Source organism: Psammomys obesus, unplaced genomic scaffold (genome assembly GCF_907164565.1).
Source record: "Psammomys obesus unplaced genomic scaffold, mPsaObe1.curated_primary_1811, whole genome shotgun sequence".
NCBI lineage: Eukaryota > Metazoa > Chordata > Mammalia > Rodentia > Muridae > Psammomys > Psammomys obesus.
Genome location: NW_026596101.1, coordinates 21,767,208 through 21,791,567, shown reverse-complemented (window position 1 = coordinate 21,791,567; position 24,360 = coordinate 21,767,208). Strand labels below are relative to the sequence as shown.

The 24,360-nt window shown below is 50.6% G+C and overlaps 2 protein-coding genes across 6 annotated transcripts in view; one reads left to right on the top strand and one right to left on the bottom strand.

Moving 5' to 3' along the window:
• Nucleotides 1-9,023, top strand: part of Slc6a6 (solute carrier family 6 member 6) — a 73,041-nt gene extending 64,018 nt beyond the window's left edge. The window contains exons 13-15 of the mRNA XM_055628421.1: nucleotides 118-218; nucleotides 2,122-2,292; nucleotides 4,961-9,023. Of these exons, the coding sequence (XP_055484396.1) occupies nucleotides 118-218; nucleotides 2,122-2,292; nucleotides 4,961-5,104 (416 nt within the window). The 3' untranslated portion in view covers nucleotides 5,105-9,023. The remainder of the gene's footprint in view (nucleotides 1-117; nucleotides 219-2,121; nucleotides 2,293-4,960) is intronic.
• A 2,623-nt stretch (nucleotides 9,024-11,646) lies between these two features.
• Nucleotides 11,647-24,360, bottom strand: part of Grip2 (glutamate receptor interacting protein 2) — a 77,432-nt gene continuing 64,718 nt past the window's right edge. For 2 of the 5 annotated variants that reach the window (XM_055628497.1, XM_055628496.1), the window contains 7 exons: nucleotides 23,710-23,849; nucleotides 23,021-23,203; nucleotides 22,171-22,342; nucleotides 21,039-21,144; nucleotides 16,166-16,309; nucleotides 14,645-14,791; nucleotides 11,647-13,849 (listed from right to left, as the gene is read on the bottom strand). In XM_055628497.1, coding sequence (XP_055484472.1) covers nucleotides 13,616-13,849; nucleotides 14,645-14,791; nucleotides 16,166-16,309; nucleotides 21,039-21,144; nucleotides 22,171-22,342; nucleotides 23,021-23,203; nucleotides 23,710-23,849 — 1,126 coding nt within the window. In that variant the 3' untranslated portion in view covers nucleotides 11,647-13,615. The other 3 variants (XM_055628495.1, XM_055628498.1, XM_055628499.1) reach the window with 3 other exon arrangements.

Here is a 24,360-nt window from a genome sequence, read left to right as displayed (position 1 = left end):
GCTTGTGGAGGAGACACAGTGCTGGTAGTTAGAGCCACCCAGGGGACTGCATTGTTCCCTAGGGCTATTCTGGCTTTGGCCACTGAGTCACCAGGGGCCAACTGCTATCTCTTGTAGGCGGTGAAAACTTCTATGACGGTATTGAGGACATGATTGGCTATCGGCCTGGGCCCTGGATGAAGTACAGCTGGGCTATCATCACTCCAGTTCTCTGTGTTGTAAGTCTTACCCCAGCCTGACATTTTCACCTTGTGAACCCGCGTTCTGTTTAGCATCTCCTGGGGGTGGCCTCTGGTAAAGCCTGCTCCAGCCATATCTGGGAGAGTTGGGGCAGGTTGCCTTGGTTGAGTAGAGTTTTGTGGGACCAATAGGGATTTGTGAAAAAGAGGAAACAGGAAGGGCAGTTCTGGGGACAGTAGGCCAGGCTGCTTCTTTGCCCACCACCTTGGAGTTGGCCTTGATGGGTACCTTCAGTGAGGTCTTTCTTGTAAGGGCTCTACTTATAAGGACCCTTGGGCTTCCATAAAAAATACTAGCCAACGCCCCTGGGATCTGCATGTGGGGGTGTCCCCGCTGGATTGCTCTTTCTGGCCAGCACCTCGGGGAGTCCAAACGTCCTTCACTTTTGAACCAGTGCTTAGGGATTAACATGTCCCTTCTCCCATGACCTCTACTCCCAGAACAGACCACGCGGACATGCTAACTCGCTTCTCTGTCTGGGCCTCGGTTTCCCCACCTCTGTGACAAGGACACCCTGATGTGGGGCCTTAGTGGCAGGTGACATTTAGAATCTGATGAGTGTGATTAAGGGTATCACATTGTGGCGCTCACCACATACACCCCCCACCAAAGTCAAAGGAGTACAGACAGCAGCTGGAGGCCCAAGACAAGCAGAGATGCAATCAGCTGGACTTAGGCCAGCACTCCCATCCTCATTCACACCATTCTTGGGGTCCCGCTCACACTGACCCCCCCCCCGGTTTCCTTCTCTCTCCACTCGGGGGAGTTGCCTGGACCAGAGGTGGACAGCACTCCCGTAGCACAATGAGGTTCCTTACTGGAAAGGCTAGGTAAAGACCAGGGGTGCCCACCTCTGCTTAGGGAAAGCAGCAGAGAAGGGTAGGCCCCGTAGGCCACCTGTCCTCACCCTGCACCACTGTCTCCCAGCAGACCTTATTGTAGACAGTGAGTAATGGACTGTTTTCCCCCACGCCTCTCCCTGGGATGCCTCATTCTGAGAAGAAGGGTCTGGGGTAGCTCTGCCCGAGCCCCTCTTAAAGGCAAAGGTGGACTCTGTACACCTTTAGGGTTCAGGGTTCACTCCACCCTCCTCTTTACCCTGTCACTCAGACCTGGTTACCAGTGTGCAGAGTGACAATGGCATTGAGGCTGCTGGCTGCTTGGCTCTCATCCAGGCCTTGGACATTTATTGAGTACCTGCTGTGTGCGCCTAGAGCCGCATCTGGTGTTAAAATAGAGATGCTCAGAGCAGCGGTTCTTAGCCTGTGGGTCACGACCCCTTTGGGGCTTGAGCAGTCCTTTCTCAGGGGTCATCTAAGACGGATATTTACATTATCATTCATAACAGTGGCCAATTACAGTTATAAAGTAGCAGTGAAACAATTTTATGGTGGTGGGGGGGGTGGTCACCACAACATGAGGCACTAATACAGTTAATATAAAGAGTTGTGTGGTTAGGAAGGTTGAAGATCCAGAGGGAGGGAAACTACTGAACTCTGGCTGTCAGAGCCACATGGCTTCTGGAAGGAGAAATTGGGGCCTGGGTGAGCAAGGCCAGTGTGCTGAACCGAAAGTCGGGTGAAAAGATGAAGAAAAAAGGGACAGGCAGAGGGAAACAGCCTGTGTTAAGGCCCTGAGCACATGCTGAAGAGCTAGAAAGAGTCCTGAGGGATGGAGACAGATGATATGGTTGGTATTCCAAAGGACCTGGGGAACCATGGAGAATGAGCAGGTGACTTGCTTCAGTGTGCCCTGGGGAAGAGTTGTAATGCATTAGTACCACCCCATCTCCACGGGAAGGAGAGAGAAGTCCTGTCCCAGAGAGGGCCCATCCTGCTCTCAAATGCCCAGGGATCCTCTAATTGGCCTCTCTCTCCACAGGGATGTTTCATCTTTTCTGTTGTCAAGTATGTACCCCTGACCTACAACAAAGTCTACGTGTACCCTGATTGGGCAATCGGGCTGGGCTGGGGCCTGGCCCTTTCCTCCATGGTGTGTATCCCCTTGGTTGTTATCATCCTCATCTGCCGGACGGAGGGACCGATCAGCGTGGTGAGCGTGGGGCATGGGTGATGGGAGGTGGAAGACAGCTAGTGTCAGTTTCTGTGTGATGTTAGGCAAGATGCTTGCCCTCTCTGAGGCTTGGGATCCAAGGCAGGAGTATGCTGTGGGCAATCAGGGACAGGTGCCATTCACACTGGAGAAGGCATGGGGTGACATTTAATGTGGGCAATGGACTTAAGAGGAATAAGCCCAACATAGTATGAGGTGGAATATGGTCCCGATGTGGAGTACAGAGGGTTAATGGCCAGGCTGGAGAGGGGATAGTAGCCTCATGTGCCAAGTTAAAGGGTGTGGGATCTCTGTTCTGAGTCAGGACAGGACATGAGTTCTGGAGGAAAAGCCCAGCACTGCCACCAGCATGCCACCCTTTGTGCTGGGGTGTGCCACCACCTCTGCCCTGCTCCCAGCCTCTGTCTCCTCATGGTGCCCTCTCCCCTCCACTAGCCTCCTCAGGAATTCTTCCCACAATGCAGGCAGGAGCCTCCAGGCCTGGCAGTCCCCTGCTCTTTCCAAGAAATCCCTTTCTCAGAATCTACTTTAACCTTTGCGCTTGGGCCGGCTCCAAGGCCCCACAGTTTTATTCTGGGCTGTTTTTATTCTCTTGCAAAAAAAGAATCTGGAGCCAGGATGTCCTGGGGCTCTGGCTTCCCCCTGAGCTGGCCCAGGCTTCTTCCCTTGGAGGGGCTTTGTTGGCTGGGAGAGGAGAGGAGAGGAAGGAGCCAGGGGACACATGCAGGTCTGAGACCCTGGGGCCCCCTAGAGTGTAGAAGATTAGGGCTAGTTCCCCAGCTCCCCTACAATTAACCACAGAGCCATCTCTGTTGTTAGTGCTGAAATAGTGGGCTGCAGGACAGACAGGGCAGCTGCAGCGCCTGCTCTGAACCTTCCAGGTAGCCCCTGGTGCCCTGAGCCAACCTGGGTCAATTAGAAGGTCATTACCACCCAGACATGAGTTACTTGGATGTGGCAGGATCTATCAGGGTATGTTTGGTTAGACAGCTTCTGTAGCAGTTGGGGCAGGCTCTCTCTCTCTTTAAGACAGGGTTTTTCTGTGTAGTCTTGGCTGTCCTAGACTCACTTTGTAGACCAGACTGACCTCGAACTCAGAGATCCACCTACATCTGCCTACCTCTGAGTACTGGGATTACAGGCGTGTGCCAACGTGCCTGGCTGGGGTAGAGTCTCTTGAAAGCCTGACTGTTTTTGTTGTTGTTGCTTTGCTTTTTGAGATAGTATCTAAATCTATAGCCCAAGATGGCCTAGAACTCACTATATAGTTCAGGTTGGCCTCAAACATTCAGCTTCTCCTGCCTCAGTCTCCCTAGGGCTGGGATTATGGGTAGAGAGGCCCCACTGCCTGGCTTAAGGACTGATTTTCAGAGGCTGATCTGGCCCGTGTGCTCAGGTTCTTTGAGGGTGAGCTGTGTGGGGGGTGAGCAGCAGAGAAGGCTGTCTCCCCACAGCTAAAGCGAGCTGTATGGCCCCTCTGGCAGGACAAGCTGTCCAGGGCTTCCCAGTTGTGAAGTAGCTAGTGGCACATCTGGGTCTCCAACCCTACCAGGGTTCCAGACATCCCCAGTGGCTGCCAGTGGCAAGTAGTACTTCCCCACTTTGCTTATGGAGTCCCGTGTGCCAGTGTAAGGGAGGCAGGCAGGGTTGAAGGTGAGCCAGCAGGCCAGGTGGGTGAGGAGGAATCGGCCTGCTCAGAGCAACACAGGTGTTACTGGGAGAGGCCTGGCCTGGGGTTGCTAGGTCTCACCCCGCCCCGCTGCATGTGGAAATGTAGAAAATGTGGATTCTTAAGTGAGATAATGCCTTTCTAAAGAAGCAGGTTCTCCCCAGAACAAAAGGGCTCACACATTCAGGCTTTAAGTAACGCGCCGTAGTTGAATGTAAATACCTAGGGAGGGCCTTTTCTTTCTTTTTTTCTTTTTCTTTTTTAACTCCATTTCAGCGTGAGCAGACACTTGGCAGGAAGTGGGCAGGAGGTAGGAAGGAGGAGCCATGTTACATTCCTGGCTCTGCTGGTGACTTCCTAGAGTCCCTGGAGAGGTCTAGGGCTCTTTTCTTCCCAATTCCATGATCAGTCACCACCCTGAGAAGCCTGTGCTCCATGTCTAGAGGGTCTGAGAATTCTCCAGCAGTCTCCTATCTGAAAGGGCAGAATCCTCCCTGCAGTGGGCTCCCAGGCAACCCTTCAGGAGAAGGGGCTGCTTATGAGGAACTGCCTTCCAAAGTAAGCACAGGCTCTGGGAGGCCAAGGAGTATAAATTTCTTCTTGGAGAAGGTGGGGGAGGGGGCTAGTTATATCAGTTATCCAACTGGAAGTCATACTGTTGAAGCGGAAGGTCAGAGAGACCAGCGTGAACAAACCACAGGGTGACACAACTCAGCTCCTCAGGGGAAAGAAATCTGCACGGAGAGGTCATCCGTGTGCCCTGTCTTTAAGTACAAGTGCAGGGGTTGGCTGTGGAAACTACTGTAGGACATCAGGACCATCCCTCTCCCCCCCCCCCAACCTATCAACAAAAAGTCCAGAAAGGGTGGCAGTTGGCCAGATGCCACATATAGCAAGTACCTGGGTTATTCAGGAGGTGGGTAGGAAGGAACCTCCTTCATCTCCTCCTTCTGATCCTTCATCATCTTTCTTCTGCAGAGAATCAAATACCTGATAACCCCCAGGGATCCCAACCGCTGGGCTGTGGAGCGAGAGGGGGCCACACCCTTCAACTCCCGCTCAACCATCATGAACGGCGCACTCATGAAACCCAGTCACGTCATTGTGGAGACCATGATGTGAGGGTCCGGGCCATGTGACAGGCGCCGCTTTCCTGCTGTTTACTAACGTTAGATTCTCATAGGACCAGGTTTACAGAGCTTTATATTTGTACTAGGATTTTTTTTTTTAATTGTCACAGAAAATGTTACTGTATGTGTGTGTATGTGTATCATGTGTGTGTGTCTGTATATGTGTATTTTGTTTTGATTTGGGGGATATTTTGTACAAAAAGGATAACCCATGGGCCTACGTCCCAGGGAGAGGATGGACTTTCATATTGATTTTGATGTATTTTATGGGAACTTGGTAAATTTTTCCTTTGTATTTTTTTTTTAACATATGACTATATATACTTAGAGTCTGTCATATACTTTACCACTTGAATTGGTCTTGCCAGCAATGGATCTCGTTTTCAAAAGCAATTCTTCGGTGCTTATATAGCTGGCAGAAGGTTCTGCCCAAAAGCAAACAAAAAAAAAAAAAAAAAAGAGAAAAAAAATACTCCATGCTGGGTGGATTTTTCCTATGGTGGTAGATACATCTTCAGGGAAGGTGTAGTCCCTTCTGGGCTGGTTCAGGAGGAAGAACACAGTTGAGGAGAGGGAGCTCCCACTAGCTGAACAGACCTGAGGGGCAGGAGAGAGCAGGGCTCTGGGGACACCCCTCACTCCTTCTCAGTCAACAAGAAGGATACCAAAATAATAACCCACCCTCAGCATGAAGGGTTGGTTCTGAGAACAGCGGAAGCCATTGTACCAAGGGCCAAATACCCTCCTTTTAATTTTGATTTAGAGGGTGGGTAGTCAGTAAGATTGTCTGAACCACTGGGTCTCAGAGGCAGGAATGGGAAGTCTGAAGGGGCTGGTGAGAGCAGGTCTCAGTTCTGGGTGCCTCAGCAGGCTTAGGCAGAAACCTTGTCCTTTCTTGAGCTTTTAGTATAGTCGCCTGGGTCCAGCCTGGGCTTCAGAGTCAGGAAGTGTCTGCTGTAGTCGAATGGAGTCATGGTGGGTGGTGATCAGGGCATTCCCCAAGCAGAATGTATTTTGGTGAGGGCCAGTGGACCAAAGTATATTAGCTCAGGAGGATGAGTGTACCCCAAACTGGCAAGTGTACCCCAGGAGGACACTTTCCTTCCTTGCCTTTTGGCAAACTCTTGTTAAGGACGCCAACCCAGAGTCATTCAGCACCCAGCAAAGGAATGCTCAGAGTAACGGCTGTAGGTGCTGGATGTTAACGGATCTGAGTTCAAATACAGAGGTCACTTGGTAGTGACCTCAGATACTGTGTCCAAGCCACCGCAGTGGCTGTTGGACAGGTGTTTGCCCATGAGGAGCTGGAGAGAAGACAAAGGGAAGTTTTGTAGGTTTGAAGTTGTCTCCACAGAGATGAGGCCAGCACCCCAGAGCTGCCTGATTTCAGGCAGAGCTGTTTCCTTCTGAACCAGGAGAGGGCGCTACACCTTCACCCCAGCCTCCACTGGGCCCAACTGTGCCATCCTGAACCTCTTTGACAAATGTACACAATTTTCTGTCTCCAAAGCAATGTACTCTGCCAAGTGACCCTCTAGTCCTCTTCCAGTGGCTGCTGACTCAGCCACCCGTGATTCTACCGTGTTCCTGTTGTCCTGTGTATTTCTGTTTGCTCTCCTTCCCTGATTTTTACCGACTTGTAATATGCCCAGGTTTTCTTTTGTTTTATGGAACCTTAAGAGTAACCACTGTGGGTGATTGAAGACAGATGAACTGTACAGAGAGGGGGCTCGTCCAGCTGCGGCAAAGTCTGTGGTCATGCCCGTCTACCCTTCCCCTCTGCCAGGCACACCCCTCTGGCGAGCCTTCAGTATTTTGGGTTGGCAGACAAATGGCACCATTCTGGAAATGGCCTGAGAAAGGCCTTTTATATCATTCCCAGATCAAATTCTAGACCAAAGACACAGCAGGCCAAGTCCCCAGGCCCCACCTGGATGGAAGGCCAGCAGCCTCCCGTGCCCACTCCACAACAGTGTCCCTGCACCTGTCTTCAATTCCACCACTCTCATCCTACCCCTGGTCCTGACAACCTTTGTTGTGATGCTTGTCTTTCCATGTCTGCGTGTAAGTAACATTTTGAAGTAGAGCTCGTGACTCTGGTCCATGTGCTCCTTGGAGAGAGGGCTAAACTGTACACCTGCCAGCCCTTGCCTGGAACAGGCCAGATTTTGCCTGTGAGATATAGACGGGAAGCAAAGCCCACTGCCAGGCTTAGAGGAGGACCAGGGTGGGCCCAGGAGGACTCTCCTGGGAGATGTTATTTGGTCCTAAGAGCTATGTTAGCCCCCAAGTGGAAGATCCCTACTGGGCACTGTGGACGGCTTCAGAGGGCCCCCAATCCAAGGCACCTTTGTAAGCAGAAAAACTGAGTCCTAGAGTAGGAGAGACTTAAAACGTGACTGAGTGGAACTGGACATTAGAGTCATTAGTAGCTCCAGGCTCTCCAAGGTGTAGGCAGAGGGAAGGCAGGACCAGGGCATTTTCTAAGTAAATTGTCCGGCCTTCCCTGTCAACCAAAGGCCAGAACTAATGAGGGCCCCCTGCCCCCATGCTCATGGAGCAGAGAGCAATACCCACTTACGACCATCCTCTCCTGCTCGCCCCAGCCCAATGTTATCCTTCCTTCCTCCCCAAAACCTATGGGAACCAGGAATTGATACACCACTACTCCCAAATTGCACCACAGGAAATTGAGGGCCAAAGACACATCTACTGTGAAAAGCCTTAGGCAGGCTTTTGGCCTCCATGCAGTCCAAGGCTTTGCAGGAGTAGCCTGAGAGGGGTTCTTTCCCTCTTGGTAAGATCATATGGTGGGTTCTCTCTAAGCCTCTGGCCCTCAGTCCTCACCTCAGCTCCCTAACCCACCCTGGAAGGCCATGCAGACCATGGCAAAGCATGAGGAGAAAGCAGCATGTGTTCTCCTCTGTATAGGAAGGGGCTTTCTCTATCACAGGCTGTCACTAATGAGGCCAACAGCATTCCAGCCCTGCCCTTCTGGATGGGGCAATGCTCTAGGCAACCAGCTGAAACAGGCTTAAACAGCCAGCCTGGTTCCTCTCTCCAAGATGCAGACCCAAGCCAGGAAGGCACCTTAGAGAAAGCCCTTCACAGTCCCACTCAAACCTGAGACCCCTGTCCCTACGGACACTGTAAATACCTCTGTGTGCACACCTCTCCTTCATCAAGTCCAAAACCACACACAAAACAAACCCAGATACCCCTAGATGGAGAGGGGTGCCCCGGAAGCCAGAGCAGTGCTCCCACCGCTCCTCCTCCATGCTGACCTCCCAGGAGTCAGGTCTTCGCAGGAAGCTGGTTTTCCATGCTCTCTGGGAGGGAGGAGGGGTGGTGGTGGTGTCATTACAGGCATGTTCTGGCATGTTCCCTGAAGGACAGAGCATCTTGTTATATATTTGGCTTCAAAATGAGATGGTAGCTCCATTTTTTTTTTAAACCCAATTAATCTTTTCAATCCCTAACAACTGTGACTGTATTTAGCACAAGAGAAAGCTGAGAACATGGGTTTTGCCTCCTTCAGAATTATGTCTCGCTCATCAGGACATTTTTTAAAACTTCAAAATATTTTTAAGATATTTTAAACTTTTGTAAAAAATAAAAAACTAAAAAACAAACACACACACACACACAAAACAAAACCTGAAACCAACCAACAAGGGGAGGAGCGTTCATGTTTGAAGGATCCTTGGTGTGTGACTTGTCTTGCAGTATACAAGCTCTGTGTATTGATGTATAATGATGACGACCCTGCATTTTGCAGGGTTTCGGGTTTTTTTTCCTCTTTTGCTTTTTAGATGAATATGTATATTGATATTTTAAATCCATCTTTGCTTTTTTTAGAGGAGTTTATAATCACCTTGTAACACAACAATAAACATTTCCTTTTTAAAATCCAAGAACGTGTGGAGTGTTTTAGAGTTCACCTCTACATTCTGGCATGTACTCTACAGTTTATAAAGGGATTCCACTGGGACTAGAGAGATGGCTCAGCTGTTAAGAGCATTTTGCTGATCTTGGTTTTTGAGACAGGGTCTCTCACTAACTTGGGACTGGCTAATTAGAATAAGCTGGCCTGGGGACCCCTGGGCATTCACTTGTCTCCCCTCCAAAGCTAAGGGATTGCAAGAACGATTTCACCTGGCTTTTTAAAAACTTGAGGTGGGGTGGTTTTATGTGCACATGAGTGCAGTGCCCACAGAGGCCAGAAGAGGGCATCAGAGTCCCTGGAAGAAGGAGTTCCAGGTAGTTGTGAGCTGTCATGTGGGTGCTGGGAACCAAACCTCTTCTCCTGGAAAAGCGGCAAGAGCTCTCAACCACTAAACTGTTCTCTAGGCCCTGCCTGGCATTTTCGTACAGGTTTTGATGATCAGACTTGGGTCCTCATGCTTGTAAGCCAAGTACATCACCTGGACTGAACCATCTCCACCCCACACAGCTGGCACTGTAAAACCAAAACAGGAACACATTGTTCTTTTATACATTATCAAGTCTCCTTACTTTACAGGAACAAGTTTCCATTTCCCAAGCATGATGTATTCTGAAAACCATGTTTTTCAACCTCTGTTGAACTTGTGACCCCATGATATATACCTACCCCTTTGCCTTGCTAAACTCCTGAACCTGCGATATATAATTGCCCTCTTGCCTTATAAAAATGTGTCTTCCCAGATACCTTGATGCCTCCCCTTCCACATGATACGTTCTTGCACTTATCTACCCCACAAACAGCCTTGAGCCCTGGGTCCCCCACTCTTCTGCCCAGGTGCTAACAGCTGATTATCTCAACAGCTGTATTCTATCAACCATGACCCTTCCCCATAAAAGGGACCTCAAAAGTCAATGAGGGGCTGTTCTCTGAAACTCCAACTTTGGGAGAAGCTGCTGGCTGGCCATTTCTAATACAGCTTACTTTAATCAGACAGTCACAGAACTATTTTTTTTTCCTCTGTTCTAACAATCTTTGTCTTGGCTGGGTTGTTACATGATGTCAGGCGTGAATTATCCACATGTTAGGGTATCAATGCTTCCAGTTTCAGATTCTGGAGCATTTTGGAGTTCAGGTTTTTCATATAAGGGATGTTCCCTGCATTTGCAGAAATGAGAACTGCTGAGAGGAAGCTCACAGACAGGAGGCTTGCTCCCGGGTGGTGCCAGGAGCTCACCACCGTGTTCCCACAGGCTTTTTGATGGTCAGTGTTTGCCTCCCCTCCTGGTTGGCTTTTGTTTGGACCATGGCTCCCCCGGTGTTCCTTCAGGCAAGTCTCGGCACCTTTCAGTGCCTTGGTCCCTCCTCTGTAATGAGGATACTGTCGTCCTCTGAAGGCTGCCAGGAGGATCCTGACTGTACCTGCAAAGCTGAGAGCTGTGCTTGGCACATAGGTTGTGTGGACGGTGCTGGCCCTCGCTGCTACAGACTCCCCAAGACAAGGAGCTCACCTGAGAGAACAGCTTCTCTCTGCCCTTAGATCTGCAAATTCCCCCATTCCTTGGGCCTGGCCCTGTTCTCTGGACCCAGAACAAGTGACCTTACCTTGCCCTAGATCCTCAAGACTTGGGAGCAACAGCTAGACCTGCGGGCTGCTACTCACGTGGCACCTCCCTTCACCAAGGCCAAAGGTGCCCTGGCTGCACAGGCTAAAACAAAACCCAACCCGAAGCCTGGTTTCCATTGCTACCACCCCTCTGGGCCCTAGAACCTGCCAGACGCCTCATATCACAGGTCCTTTGCCCTTGCTGCCCTGTCTCCCCTACCTGGGAAACTTCCTCCAGGTCTGTACAGGGTTGGCTTCTGTCCTACAGTTCTCACTGTGACTACCATCCCTCCAGAGAAAGCCCCTCCTGGGCTGCAGTCCTTAGTCCAGCCACTCTGTTCCAGAAGGTTGTGTTTTCTTCACTGTTCTTTATGCCTACTGAAAAGGCTATGACTAGCTCACTACTCACCGGGATGCACAGCACCTGTTTGTTTTCTGTTTAAGATTTACTTTTATTTTTTGTGTGTTGGGGCGAGGGGGGGGGTATGTGCCTGTGAGTGCAGTGTTAATGGAGGCCAGAAGAGGGAGCTGAAGTCTGGGTGGGTGTAAGCTCAACTGAACCCAGGTCCTCCAGAAAAGCAGGAAATGCTCTTAAGCTCTAAGCTATATCTCCAGCCCCCCAAGTGGCCCAGTAATTTTTGTTTAAATGTTTATTTCATTTTATATGTATGAATGTTTTGTCTGTATGTATATATGTGCACTACATGTGTGCCTGATGCCTGCAGGAGTCAGAAGAGGGTGGTGTCAGGTCCCCTGACACTGGAGTTACGAGCCACCATGTAAGTTCATGGAAACAAACCCAGGTCCTTGGCAAGAGAACCAAAAGCTCTTAACCACCGAGTCATCTCTTCAGCTCCATGGACCACTTAATGAATGAATGAATAAATGAATCAATGAAAAGAAGTTGAGAAGCTGAACAATTCACACAGAAACTGAACCTTGCCAGCCTGTTACTTTTATAAAGCAAACAACCTTCTTTGTGCGTTTAACCAATTTTATTAAAAATTCACCCCATTAGCACTCACCTCCCCCCAGTCACTGTGATGTCTGGTGGGACAGAGATTTATACGTGGGCCACAGACGGACCAGAAACAGCCTGTCCAGTGGAGCCATGAGTGTGCTGGGTGCTTCCTGGGAGCCCTAAGAAAACCCGCATAGAAAAATACTTTACAAGGAATATGTTCTAATCTTAGCCAGAGAAAAATACAGCTCTGGGGGTGGGGGCAGGGTGTCATAGGGGAGGTACCCAAAATGCATAGGCAGGCAGGATGCTCACTGGAGAGGGGGCTAGGGACGTTGTGTGGGGCGAACACCCCTGTGAGAAGCCAGGGGGTGGATATTGCATATGAAGAAGGCCTCAGGCCATGGCCACGAGGTCCACCCACTTGGCCTTGTTGCATATGTCTGGGAGGATGGGAGAGGCTCAGCCGGAGGGGAGGGCAGTGCTTGTATTTTTGGAGCCTGGAGTCTGAATAGAACACAGATTTCCCAAGAGGCCTTTAGAGTACAGTCAGTCATGCCATGTATCAGAAGCCCAGAGAGGCTGAGCCGTCAGCCCAAGATCAGAGAGTATCAGGTGCTGGTGGCCAGAAGTCGCCTCTCTGCTGTGTCACTCACCTACCCTCGAAGCTTGAAGGTCTTGGTTTGTTTGGTGCCCATGAGCCATGGGCAGTATCTTTTTACCCTGGGGGAGTGAAAGCGGAGACACTGGGTTGCCTGGACTCAGACATGAGAGACCCTGGGGAAGCCACCATGAACGGCTGTGGGTTCAGCTGAGGGAAAGCAGAGAGCTGAGGAGTCTCAGCGGGCAGCTAGAGACAGCCCTGTGTCTGTTCAGATCCACTCAAGGTCACAACCAAGAAGGAAACCCGGAATAGAATGGCTTCTTGGGCCTCCATCTGTCCCCTAGAACAGGGAGTCTTTCTGGCAATGAGCTTCAAAGGCTGAGAGAGGAGATGGGGTAAGATTGGAGGCCCCTGGGTCCTTGAGACCTTGAGCTGGGCAAATGCAAAGCCAATCCCGAGACCAGCCCAGCCCACTAGGAAGTGGCTTGTGTCCGGCTTGAAGCTGAAAGAGTTCTGCTTGGTAGAGATAGAGGAAGCCCGAGATAAGGGATGCTGGCCATCAAGCTGTGAAGTGGGGACCTCCCTGAATAGTCTCTTTGGACACTCCACCCCAGCTTCTTTTTCCTCTTCCTCTTTCTCCCTTCCACTGATGGGGTTGGGGGCAGAGCTGTGACTCAGCCTTATTTCCATGGCTTTCCAGGTCTGTTGGAATAGCAGGTGAGTAGATGCTCCTGGATTGTTTGACCCCGAGCAGTGCCCTTCTCTGGAGGGAGACAGGGGCTCTAGTTTTTTGGCACAGGAGGGTTGATGGCCACAGCTCTGCTCTAAAGTTCAAAATCACCCATGGAGCTGAAATGATTGAGCCACTGACCTGAAGGAAAGGGCTAGCATTTCCTGGCATCTTAGATGTTCCTAGTTGGGGTTTTCCAACATGGTCGCTGCATTCTGGAGGCTCTCATAACACCAGGATTTGGGAGAAAGGAAGACAGTGTTCGCAATGTGCCACATCCTTCCTGGTGGCAGGGTCCCCATCCGTGTACTGGGTACCACCTATATAGCTGGATCACCAAATGCCTCCCGCCACAGACTAGGACTGTCTGCCTCCTGCTGATCAACCTCCCAGGATGGTAAACACTGGCAGCCCATTCCAGTTCCCACACTAAGCTGGAATGTCCCCACTACTGTTGCAGCTCTTCGGTGACTGTGAAGGGATCTGGAGAAATCTCTGACTCTCTCCTGGCTGAGCAGCAGGGCCGACCCCTTTTCCTTGGGGTTTCTCTGAGCATCTTGAAGATCCAACTTGAAGATGCCACTCTGATGGGTCTGAGATCTTGAGACCCACAAGTGGATGAGTAGGGGCCACTCCTCCAGCTGAGCTATGCAATGACCTCAGAGCATCTGGGGACTGCTGGGGCCTGGTGCTCGTGGTGTCCTGCGGCTCTGTGCCAGTGGGTTGCGGCTAACCACCAGCTCCAGAATGTCCCCAGCCTCTGCCAGGAGTGGAACCGCCAGACAGCAGTCGAAGTCCCGCGTGCGAACATGGTTGACCTGCGCAGTGCACAGCCGAGGGACAGAGTCCCGGTGAGTGAAAGTTCTCGAAGGAAGCTGCACATATAGGACTGACTATAGAGTTGGAGAGAGGTTGGGATATTGCAAGACCGAAGCTTGGAATTTATCTTGAGGTCCCATGGAATAGCCATCCCTTATCCCTTATCCCTGGACCTAACATCCTTCAATGATCAAGTGACCATGAGCTTCCACCAACCCCCAAACTAAGAATGGCATCAGATGGCATCTAGGGCCTAATGCATAAGTTTCTGATAGATCCACCAGTATTAAAAAAAAACAAAACAAAACACAAACTATTGATTTCAGTCACTCATGGTTCCAGAGTGAACTCCCTCATCCCCTTTGAAGTGAGAGCTGTGTTTTTCATTGATACATCAAAACTGTGTGATTTTTTCTGAAATGAGGTCCTGTCCCTACCCATAAATAGAGAAAACATAAATTATGTATGCTTAGTACAAATACAACAAAATCAACAAGGGAACAAAAATAGCTGGAACAAGGGAAGGGCGGCCTAGGGAGGCTAAGTCAGGCAAGACTTTCTTTTCCAGGCTCTCTTTCTGTTAGATCCTATGGCTGGTTCTGGGAAGAGAACCTGTCATACAATGTTTTAGAGTGAAGGCAGACAAAACAAGCTGATTTCCTACATCATGGGGTCTAAGGATGTCCCGTGTCTCAGAGGGACAGTTACTAGACAGGCGGGCCCTCCATCAACCAGGGAGTCAACAGCAAGTGGAACCTCAGTTCTGGTGTGAACAGCATCACCTGATCCATCCCACTGGCTTTTCCACATGCTTTCACAGTGAGAATAGGGCCCTGTCCTGGGCCTGTGCTGGGGCTCCTCTGAGTTACCTGCAGGAGTCTGTCAAAGGGCTGCAGGCCTCCATGCTGGGCCGGCCCGTCAACTCGGACAGTGTGGACATAGACACCTTTCTCCAGGAGGCCATCTGAGACACTGAAGCCAAAGTCGTTCCGCACCGGGTCCCTGTGCAGGGTCACCTGGGAGGAGGAGGAGGAATGACCTTTGCTCCGATCCACGTTTAGTCCCTGGGATCCAGACCCAGCCTACTGGCGAGCCATACTTCAGGCTGCCCTCAGCAGCCTGTTGAGCCTGTGCCCTATGACATTCACCTTGCCATATGCAGCCTGCAGGTCCCAGACCTAAGGGATCCCTTAGAAAGGGGAGCAAGAAATTGTGGTGCTTTCACCACCCTGGGCAAACCCCTGGCCTTGGCATGTGCTCTGATGTCTTGGTTCTCACACAGCTACACACAGGTGCGAGAGATACCCGTGGTATGAGTAAGATGATATCCATCATCTGTCTACAGTCACTTGCAAAGCAGTCCCTCGGTATTTGCAGGAGACCAGCTCCGGGATCCTCTGAGGATCCCCCAAACTGCAGACGCTCAGTGGTGTGGGATCTGCACAGAACCTGTGCCTGCCCACCCACATGCTCAAGCCATCTCCAGAAGGCTTCTGAGACCTCGTTCACTGCTGGTGCTACGGAGACGATTCACAGCGCACTGCTCCAGGGATGAAGTCCAAAGTCAGCCTGTGTTCAATGCAGATGATACTGCCCCCTCCCGCTGCTACTTTTTGTTTTGTTTTGTTTTGTTTTTGAGATGTAGCTCTGGCTAGCCTGGAACTTGCTATGTGGACAGGGCTGGCCTTGAACTCACAGAGAGCCGCTGGCCTTTTTCTCCCACTTGCTTGGATTAAAGACCTGTACCACTGTACCCAGTTTTTCCTTGAATACGTCTCATTTGTGTTGGACTGAATTCAGAACCTGTTCATAGGGAGGACTAACTGTATATACATATATGTAATGTAACCTTGATGTGTGTATACAGATGTCTGTATATAACATACACATTTGTGTGTACATATATACATACAGGGATAAAAAGTTTGTGAGGAATGCCCGTTGTGTATCATGGATCTGCCCGTATGCAGGTGTGGGGTATAATTACTCAAACGGTGAGAATTATGGAAAACCTAATAAAATCTCTGAGTGTTTTTGTTGTTGGTTGGTCGGTTTGGTTTTTTAAATTATTTTATGTGTATTTTATTTTTGCCTACATGTATTTCTGCATACCCTTGCGTGCCTGGTGCCCTTGGAGGCTAGAGGAGGGGGTGATTTCTGGCTGCTGTTGGTGTTGGGAATCAAACCTGGGTCCCCTGAAAGGACAGCCAGTGCTCTTAGCTGCTAAGCCATCTTTCTAGCCCCTAGGCCCCTGTTCTATGGTGAGGGAGAATAAAGCCCAACAAAGGGTGGGGGACCTTCAGCATCCCAAGTAGCGAAGGTCCTCCTGGTACCAGGCCCCCAGTGCCCATGCTCCGTGCCTGCTTGCAGCCCCTAGCCCCAGTGCCCACCCTGTGCATCTCCAGGGGCGTTGGCAACAGCAGCTCCTGCAGGTCTTCGGGGGATGTTCGGACCTCCCGGCTCCGGCGCCAGGGCCGAGAGCCAGGCCTGCTATGCACAGCCATGTTCTGTACAGTGCCTGTCATGATGGAAGCCTGTGGGGGACACGGTTGCCACTCAGACATCATATACTTACTTCATCCAGCTCTGTCAGGCAGGCACTCAGTCACAGGCTGAACACAGAGGATGAGGGATGAGGTCCCTGTCTTCAGGGTTGTTGACCAATCACAGGATCAGAACAAGAGCCTCTGGGGGTCATGACAGACTAACATTTGCTCTGTGCCAGGCTCAGTTCTCAGCAATTAGAAGTCTAATTTATCTCGTGCTCTGTAGTACCAAGCCATTTTCTCTGTTTTTACAGATAAATAGGTTTAGTGAGAGAATATGAACTCAGAACCTGACTCCACAGTTGGTGTTCTGTGCCTCAGCTTGTATCAGCAAGGCTCATAGGAACTGAGAGTCTAGGACAGAGGGAGGAGTCAGCAATGCCTCCAGAGCTGACATGTCAAAGAACAGGAAGGGGAGACAAGAGTGGCCCTGGCAGAGGGGACCCGGCAAAAGCCTGGATGGTGAGGGTCTTACCGCACCTGGCAGCTCACAGTAACTATATGACTTTTGATCTCAGGGTGACAATAGGGTGACTCTGAAGCAAGCAATTGGTGAGCAGGAACAGATGTGCATATTTAGTATGAATGGTGACCAGGAAGGACATGGTGGGAGCATGGAGTTGCCAAGCAAAAGTCAAAGGAAAAGGGTCATCTGCACAAGGATGGAGATAAGAAAGGCTGTGGGTATGGGATGCGGCAGCGAGCAGAGTCAGAAGTGCCCAGCGTGTGTGTGTGTGTGTGTGTGTGTGTGTGTGTGTGTGTGTGTGTGTGTGCCGGAAACATCACATTCAGAAAGGGACATCCACAGACTACAGAGGTGTCAACATAGGGGGAAGAGCCTTTCCCATTGTGATTGTCAGCTAACTCCCCAGGCCCACAGATATCTCCGTAGCCTAGAAACGTCTGTCTTCATGGTATCTGAGTCTCCACTTCAGCATATCATTCTGTCTGGCACTGGTGACCTTCTAAGGGCAAGGGAGACTGAGAATGCCGGCCAGGCTATCAGGAAGGAAAGGAGGACGGAGATAGGACTGTAATGGGAAAACCTTGGTGGTGTGGATGTAGGTGTCTTTCCAGATCTCTTTCAGCTAGTCCTCACCTCCTGGAGGGCCCGGGTCCACCAGTACAGCCCAGAGACTTGAGATCTTGGGATACGAGTCCTTAGAGAGTAGAGAGCTTACATGGTAGCTCAGTGGGGAAAGCGCTTGCTGAGCATAAGAACCTGAGTCAAGGTCCCAAGAAGGCATGGAAGAGTGCATCAATAATCCTAGGGCTGTACAGAGGATAGGGCTGAATGCGCACTGGCCAAATAGTCTAGCCAAAGTGGTAAGTCCCCGGTTCAGTAAGAAACCCTATCTCAAAATAGAAGAGTTGGAGAAAAAAAGTAAAAGGAAGGGCTGGAGAGATGCCTCCGTGGTTAAGAGTACTGGCTGCTCTTGCAGAAGACCTGGATTCAGCTCCCGGCACCCACACAGCACTCACAACCTAGGCAACTCCAGTTACAGAGGTTCTGATGCCCTTCTCCAGCCTCTGCGGGAGCTGCACACATGTGGGACACACATACGTGCAGGCAAAACACTCAGACACATAAAATAAAAATAAGTGAATCTTTAAGGAAAAGCAGCAACAGCAAGGTGGTGAGCGATTGATGACGATGAAGAAGACTCCCAACATTGACCTCTGGCGATGTAAGCAAGGGTTTGTGACATGCCCCCCACCTCCACCATCTCCGTCTGTCTCTGTTTGTCTCTCTGCCTCTGCCTATGCCTCTCTCTTTCTCTCTCTCACACACATCCTAGCTCTTGTACCTTTAGAAATCCAGGTAATAAGCTGGTGGAGGTAATTTACATCTCTATCCAATCACAGAGAGAGTTAGCTAGATGAACTTAAAACATTTTTTTTTTTTTAAATTAAGGATGAAAAATTTGAAGACAGGTATGAGTAGAAAAGGAACCATTTACTTATGGAATTCAGAGAGCCGAGGATGATAATGGGTCTGAAATGTATGTTAGCAGCTGAGTACCACTCAGAGAGAAAAAAAAAAAAAATGCTGACTGAAAGCAGGAAGTTACTGTGTCTGGGTGGGAACAAAAAAAAAAAGTGTGCTTGCCAGCACATGGGTGCAGAAGGGACCAGCCGTGACTGGGCATGGGGTGGTAGAATCACTTATGTTGCCTTCACCTCTGCATGAATGTGAAGCTAAATCTGCTTTCCTCAGTACTGCAGAAACAGTTGCTGAGAAGGTAATGTTCCAAACCTTTGGAACTAGTGAAGTTCAAAGACTTTAGATGCCAGAGACAGTCTAGTGCCACAGAGCACAGAGTCCTTGGACAACCAACCGCAGCTAAAGCAGTTACAACAATGAAGTTTAAAAGCCCATTTGACCATGGATCCAACAACAGGTAGGTGAACCTGAGCCATGACAGCAGATACAACAAACAGGTGAACCCTCGCTGTGTCTATAGACACAGCAGAGAAGCAGACCCAAACCATGACTGTAGACACAATAAGTAGGTGAGCCCGTACCCTGGAAGCTGGAGCTAATAGAAAATACAAGAGAAACTTTAAGTTTGATTAAACCATAAAAACAAGTAAGAAGCCAAAAAGGAAATGATGTTAAGAAAGAAAATCCCAAGACATGAAAAACAGAGACGATAGAGAAATCAAAGCTATAAAAATTAAAGCACAATTTCTAGAAAAAGGGTTAGATATTGGAATAAATAAAGCCAAGAGGAGGCTTAGTGCAGTGAAGATAGATTAAAGAAGGCAGTATTAGCAGTTAAAACCCCTGTACTGGCTACTTTTATGTCAATGGGATGAGGGAAGATGGAGCCTGGGTTGAGAAAAATGTCCCCACCAGATTGGCCTGTGGGCAAGCCTGCAGAATATTTCCTTGTTTGGTGATTGATGTGAGAGGACCCAGCTCACTGTGAAAGGTGCTGCCCCTAGGTCCTGGGCTGTGAAAGAAAGCAAATTAAAGCAAGCCGTGAGGAGCAAGCCAGTAGGCAGAGTTCCTCCATGGTCTCTGAATCAGCTTCTGCCTCCAGGTTCCTGTCCTGAGTGCCTGCCCTGACTCCCCTGGATGACGTACTCTGATGTGGAAGAGTAAGATGGAAGAAATTCTTTCCTCCCCAACCTGCTACTGGTTGTGGTGGTTGTCACAGCAATAGGAACCCTGACTAATACAACCCCAAACTTTCATTTTTGTAGATGTCAGGGGCTTAAGGCTTAAGTCAATGTGACAGTGGAAAACATTAAAATAGTAGATACTGAGTAGGCAACAAGGGTACTACAAACAAAACTGATGAGGTCACAGTCAAATCAAGGCTCACAGGTCAACTTATAGCTTTGAAAATGTATTATATGAAGAAAGAAGGATGGAGATTAAATAGCCAAGATACTAGGTCATGCATCTTTGCTTATACGTAAAAAATGTCTAAGAAAATGAGTATCAAAATGAGCAAAGCAGAAAACAAATGGAAAAGATCAAAAAACCAAAACAGGAGGTTTTTGTTTGTTTGTTTGTTTTTGTTTTTTTAACCTGGTCAGTCATTAGCAAGGCTGATGAAATGGGGAGTGGCCCCAATCAACAACACTAGAATAAAATGGCGGGGGCAGGGAGGGGAAGCACAGATGAAGCAGAGCTTGAACTCAGAATGGGTTTGTCAGATCCGACTGTCCATTATGCGACTGATGGTGACCTCACCCAAAGCTGGCCCCCATCGCCCCTCATCCGCCATGCCATCTGTGCGCATGGCACACATCCACAAAGACAGCAGGATGGCGTCAGGGCACGTCCGTGTACACACTCAGACATCCTGAGGACACTCTGCACGAGTGTGCACGTCCCTCACACCTGCCTGTGTGTAAAGACCCCTTTACACCCAGGGTGCCCAGGTGAGAGCACACACACTGTAACAGTTAATACTGATTGTTAACCTGCCAGGATTCAGAACGAGGTAAACCTGCGGACATGCCCATTAAAGTGCGTTAAGTGAGGTGGGTAGAGCCACTCGGAACTCGGGACCGAGGAAAATCGAAAGCAGACGCAAGCATAGCACTCAGGTCTCTGCTCCGTCACTGCAGGCACAGCGAGCAGCGCTCCCGAGCCCTTGCCTGCTCTGCTTTCCTGGCATGACAGACTGCATCCTAGAATTGTGGGCCAAAATGAGTTCTTTGCCCCCCCCTTCCCATTTCTCATGTGTGCATGGGTGGTGCACGCATGTGAGGACGCATATTTGCATGGGGATATGTGCACGTGTGTGGGGTGCACAGGCATGGGTGTCTGAGTGCTCTCGGAGGTCTAAGGTTGATGTCCAGGACCGCCCCGATTGTTCTTTTATCTTAGTGGTTGAGGCAGGGTGTCCCAATCAAACCTAGAGCTCATCCGTCACGGCTAGGCTTGCTAACTAGCTTGGTCTGGGGCTGCCCTGACTTCTCCTCCCAGAGGCTGGAATTAGTGGGTAGGCTGTCATGCCCACTCTGCACTGTCATGGGTTTCTAGGGCTCTGAATAAGTGCTTTCTTATCATCTCCAGCCCCAAACTTTCCTTTTTAAAGTGGATTTGTCAGGTATGTTATCACAGCAATAAGAGAGACAGGTACCACGCATCCTCTGGTGACACAGGAACAAGCCCCCACTGATGCGTAGCCTTCCCCAACCCTCCAGTGTGGACAGACATGGTGCTCCCACAGGTCCCTTGGCAAGGTGTCGGTACCTCCAGCTCCCTTAGAAGTTCCGACTGACCACAGGACTCCAGGTCTTCAAGGGCCTCTCCAAACACTCTCCAGAAGCCCTCCTCTCGGGCGGGGCCAGGGGCTGGGCTGCAACAGGAACCACAGCGTCAACTCCTGCCAGGCGGGAGGGTAGGCGGGCTGGGCCTGAGGAGTCTTCATTGCCCAGGGCCCAGTGCTGAGCTCCAAGAGCCATGGGGCGGGCAGGCAGGCAGGCGGGTGTCCTCGGTGACAGTGCTGGGGCCCCAGGGCAGTGGTTGGTGACACAGAATGGGGGAGTGGGGAGATGCAGTTAAGGGCAACCAAGACTGTTGGTGGCCAATTAGAACAGGGGCAGATGAGGCGCGGTGGAGAGCGGTGACACAGGATGCCTGGGAAGAAAGACAGACGGACAGACAGAAGACAGAGACAGACAGAAAGATCCATTTGATAGCCCAGAAGGCAGTCCCTGGCCCCACCCAGACACATAGCACCACGGGACAGTGACAGGACAGAGCCAGAACCAGCCAGGACACAGATGGATGGAGAAGATGGGATATTTGTTCTGGGGAGGAGTGGACAGTACCTATCAAGAAATCTAGCATCAAGCTTTCAGGACGTACCCGGGCAGCTCTCAGAGCCCCTAGGCATCTGCCACACTGTGACTTACAAAGACTTCATTTCTTTGCTTTCAGGGAGGACAGTGCAGCCCAGAGTAGAGGTGAACCCCGACAGAGGAGGCATGGCTGTTTCTTAATGGAACCCACTCTGTGGGAGCTGGCTGCTATGGGCCCAGTTATAGACATGCAACACACACAGCCTGGGGCTGGTGGCTGTGAAGCGAGAGTCACAATCATGCAATCTATCTGAGGAGGGCTCTGGGTTCAAATTCTGAGTCTTGCGTTGTATTTCTGAAAACAGCTAGTCCCAGACCTGGGAAGGAACAAGCCAGGCCGCTGCCTCACTAGGACATGTCTGCTTCTATCTTCCTACAAGGTGTCCTTTCTAGCTAAGCTCAGCCCAGATCTTTTCCTCAGGCCAGGGATGATCTTCTGTCTCCCTAGCTCCCAAGTCCTGGTGTTGCTACCTTCTGGCTCCCTCCCCCCGACCCCCACCAGAAGTGCTCCTACCACAGACCTCATTGGTGGCTCCCATTCCCCCTCCTCTTCCTCTGGAAAGCTCTCGTCAGCTGGGCCTGGTGTGTAGCTCGTCCTCCGGGGCTCAAGGGGTGGGGAGCTACTCTTCAATCTACCGGAACGCCACTCCTGGGGAGTGACACTCCGGACTGGCCCCTGCGGAGTGTAGGAGCCTGGCAGGCAGAGAGAGAGAGAGAGAGAGAGAGAGAGAGAGAGAAAGATGTGGACCTTCTCTCTATCCTTGCCTTGCCTTCCCTCATTCCCAATGATCGGATGCCAGTGGGCAGGCCTGTGCTTTTCTCAGGCCAAAGTAACCTCGGAGAGACCCGGAGTCCCTGCCACCCTAGCAAGCCCTTGGACCATCCATCCATCAGTCCAGCAGTTAGCATTGAGGTTCCAGGACCATGGTCAGTTCCACAGGTGGTCAGCTCAAGGGCCTCTTTGAAAGGGCGTTTCTGATTGGACCACACTCCCAGCTCTACCTGCTGAGTGCTGACTAGAAGCCGGGAGTTGCTGCCTGCAGCTTGGGATGGGGACACTCAGGGAAAGCCAAAGGCCCTAACTTCAACCATCTTCAACTGGGTGCATTGAACATGAATTGATACCCTATTGTGTGCTAGACGTGGGGATAAGGAGAGAGAGAGCAGAAATAAAAGTGGCTCTGTCCCCAGCTCATGCGAGGAAAGGCAGGACTGCGGGTCCCTCTGAGGGGCAGGTGAAGGGCAGAGTTAGTCAGGATGCCCTCAGGAGCCTTCTCTGAAGGAAAAGGTTAACAGGAAAAGAAGGTGCCAGGAAGAGCAGGCAGCAGGATCACCTTCACAAGGGCTTGTCCAAGGCCCCTGTTGCGTTACCTGGGCCCCCAAAGCCACCTTCTGTGGCAGAGCTACTGCCCCAGGACTCCACAGCACTGTCCACACTGGGTACAGCAGGGGAGAAGCGGGTTGTCACCAAGCCTCCCTTGAGGGCCTCCGGGGGATCCTCATCCACATCACTGGCCTCACTGAGACTGCCTGACTGACGAGGGAAAAGGGGTCCTGGGGAGAGAAGAAGTATCACCTATGACTTCAGAAACACAGATGTTCTGTGAGCCTCAGTTTCCCCACTTCTGGGAACTCCCAGGCACGTGACAACCTGCCTGCTGCCATGTGGGCGGGGCATACTAGTAAGTAAGTAAACCCTTCACAAAGATGGGAAAACAGACTTGAAGGGCTGAACATACAGTGAAGGTCATACATTGAACAACAATGGATCCCAGACTAAAACAGGACCCCAAGATTTGGGGAAGCTGTAGCACACATAGAACACAAGACACAGGAACACGCAGGAACCTGAAGAGACACAAATTGACAAGGAGCATGGTTTGGACTCAGAATGTACCCCATACTGCACGGTGCCACCAAGGCACAGCACTCCTCTCTAAGCCTCCTCATCAGCTGATCCAGAGGACCCCACCCCATTTCCAGACTGGTGGCCCACAGCCTGACCCAGGACTGCCCTTCCTCTGTAGGCCAGGAAGTCCCCAGGAAAGGGTAAGGCTCACGGTCCAGCTGCTTCTTGATCTTCAGCGTGACAGTCTCCCCTGCCACCTGAAGAAGGTGGATGGCCTCGCTCAGGGGCCGGCCCTTGAGGCTCACGCTGTTGATGGCCAGGATGCGGTCCCCCACATGGATGGCACCAGTCCTGAGGAGTGAACACAGCACAAATGAGGCCTAGATGCTCAGGGCCTCAGAGGGTGTGGATCCTGCCTTTAAATACCCCTCAGAAGGCCCAAGGCACAGGCCTGGCTGGCCCCAGTTGTGTAGAAGGAGGAAGCAAAGTCAGGCATAGTGGCACACCCTGGTACTATTAGCATTCCAGAAACAGGGGTGGCTGTGGGAATGGAGCCCTGAGGCTCCGATTCAGAGAGGTTGGAGGAGAGGGAATGAGGGAGAAAGGAAAGAGAGAGGAGGGTGAGAGATCCAAGCCATTTTCAGAATTTCTGCTGGACAATTCTCTCCCAGATTCTAGGCTTTATACTTCTGTTGATTCAGCCTAAGGTCATCCTCTTCCTCCTGTTTTGTTCTGAGATAGATCTTGCCTATGTAGCATGGGCTAGCCTGAAGTTCTCTAAGGGAATTGATGTCGAGGCCTCTCAAAATAAATAGATAGATAGATAGATAGATAGATAGATAGATAGATAGATAGATAGATA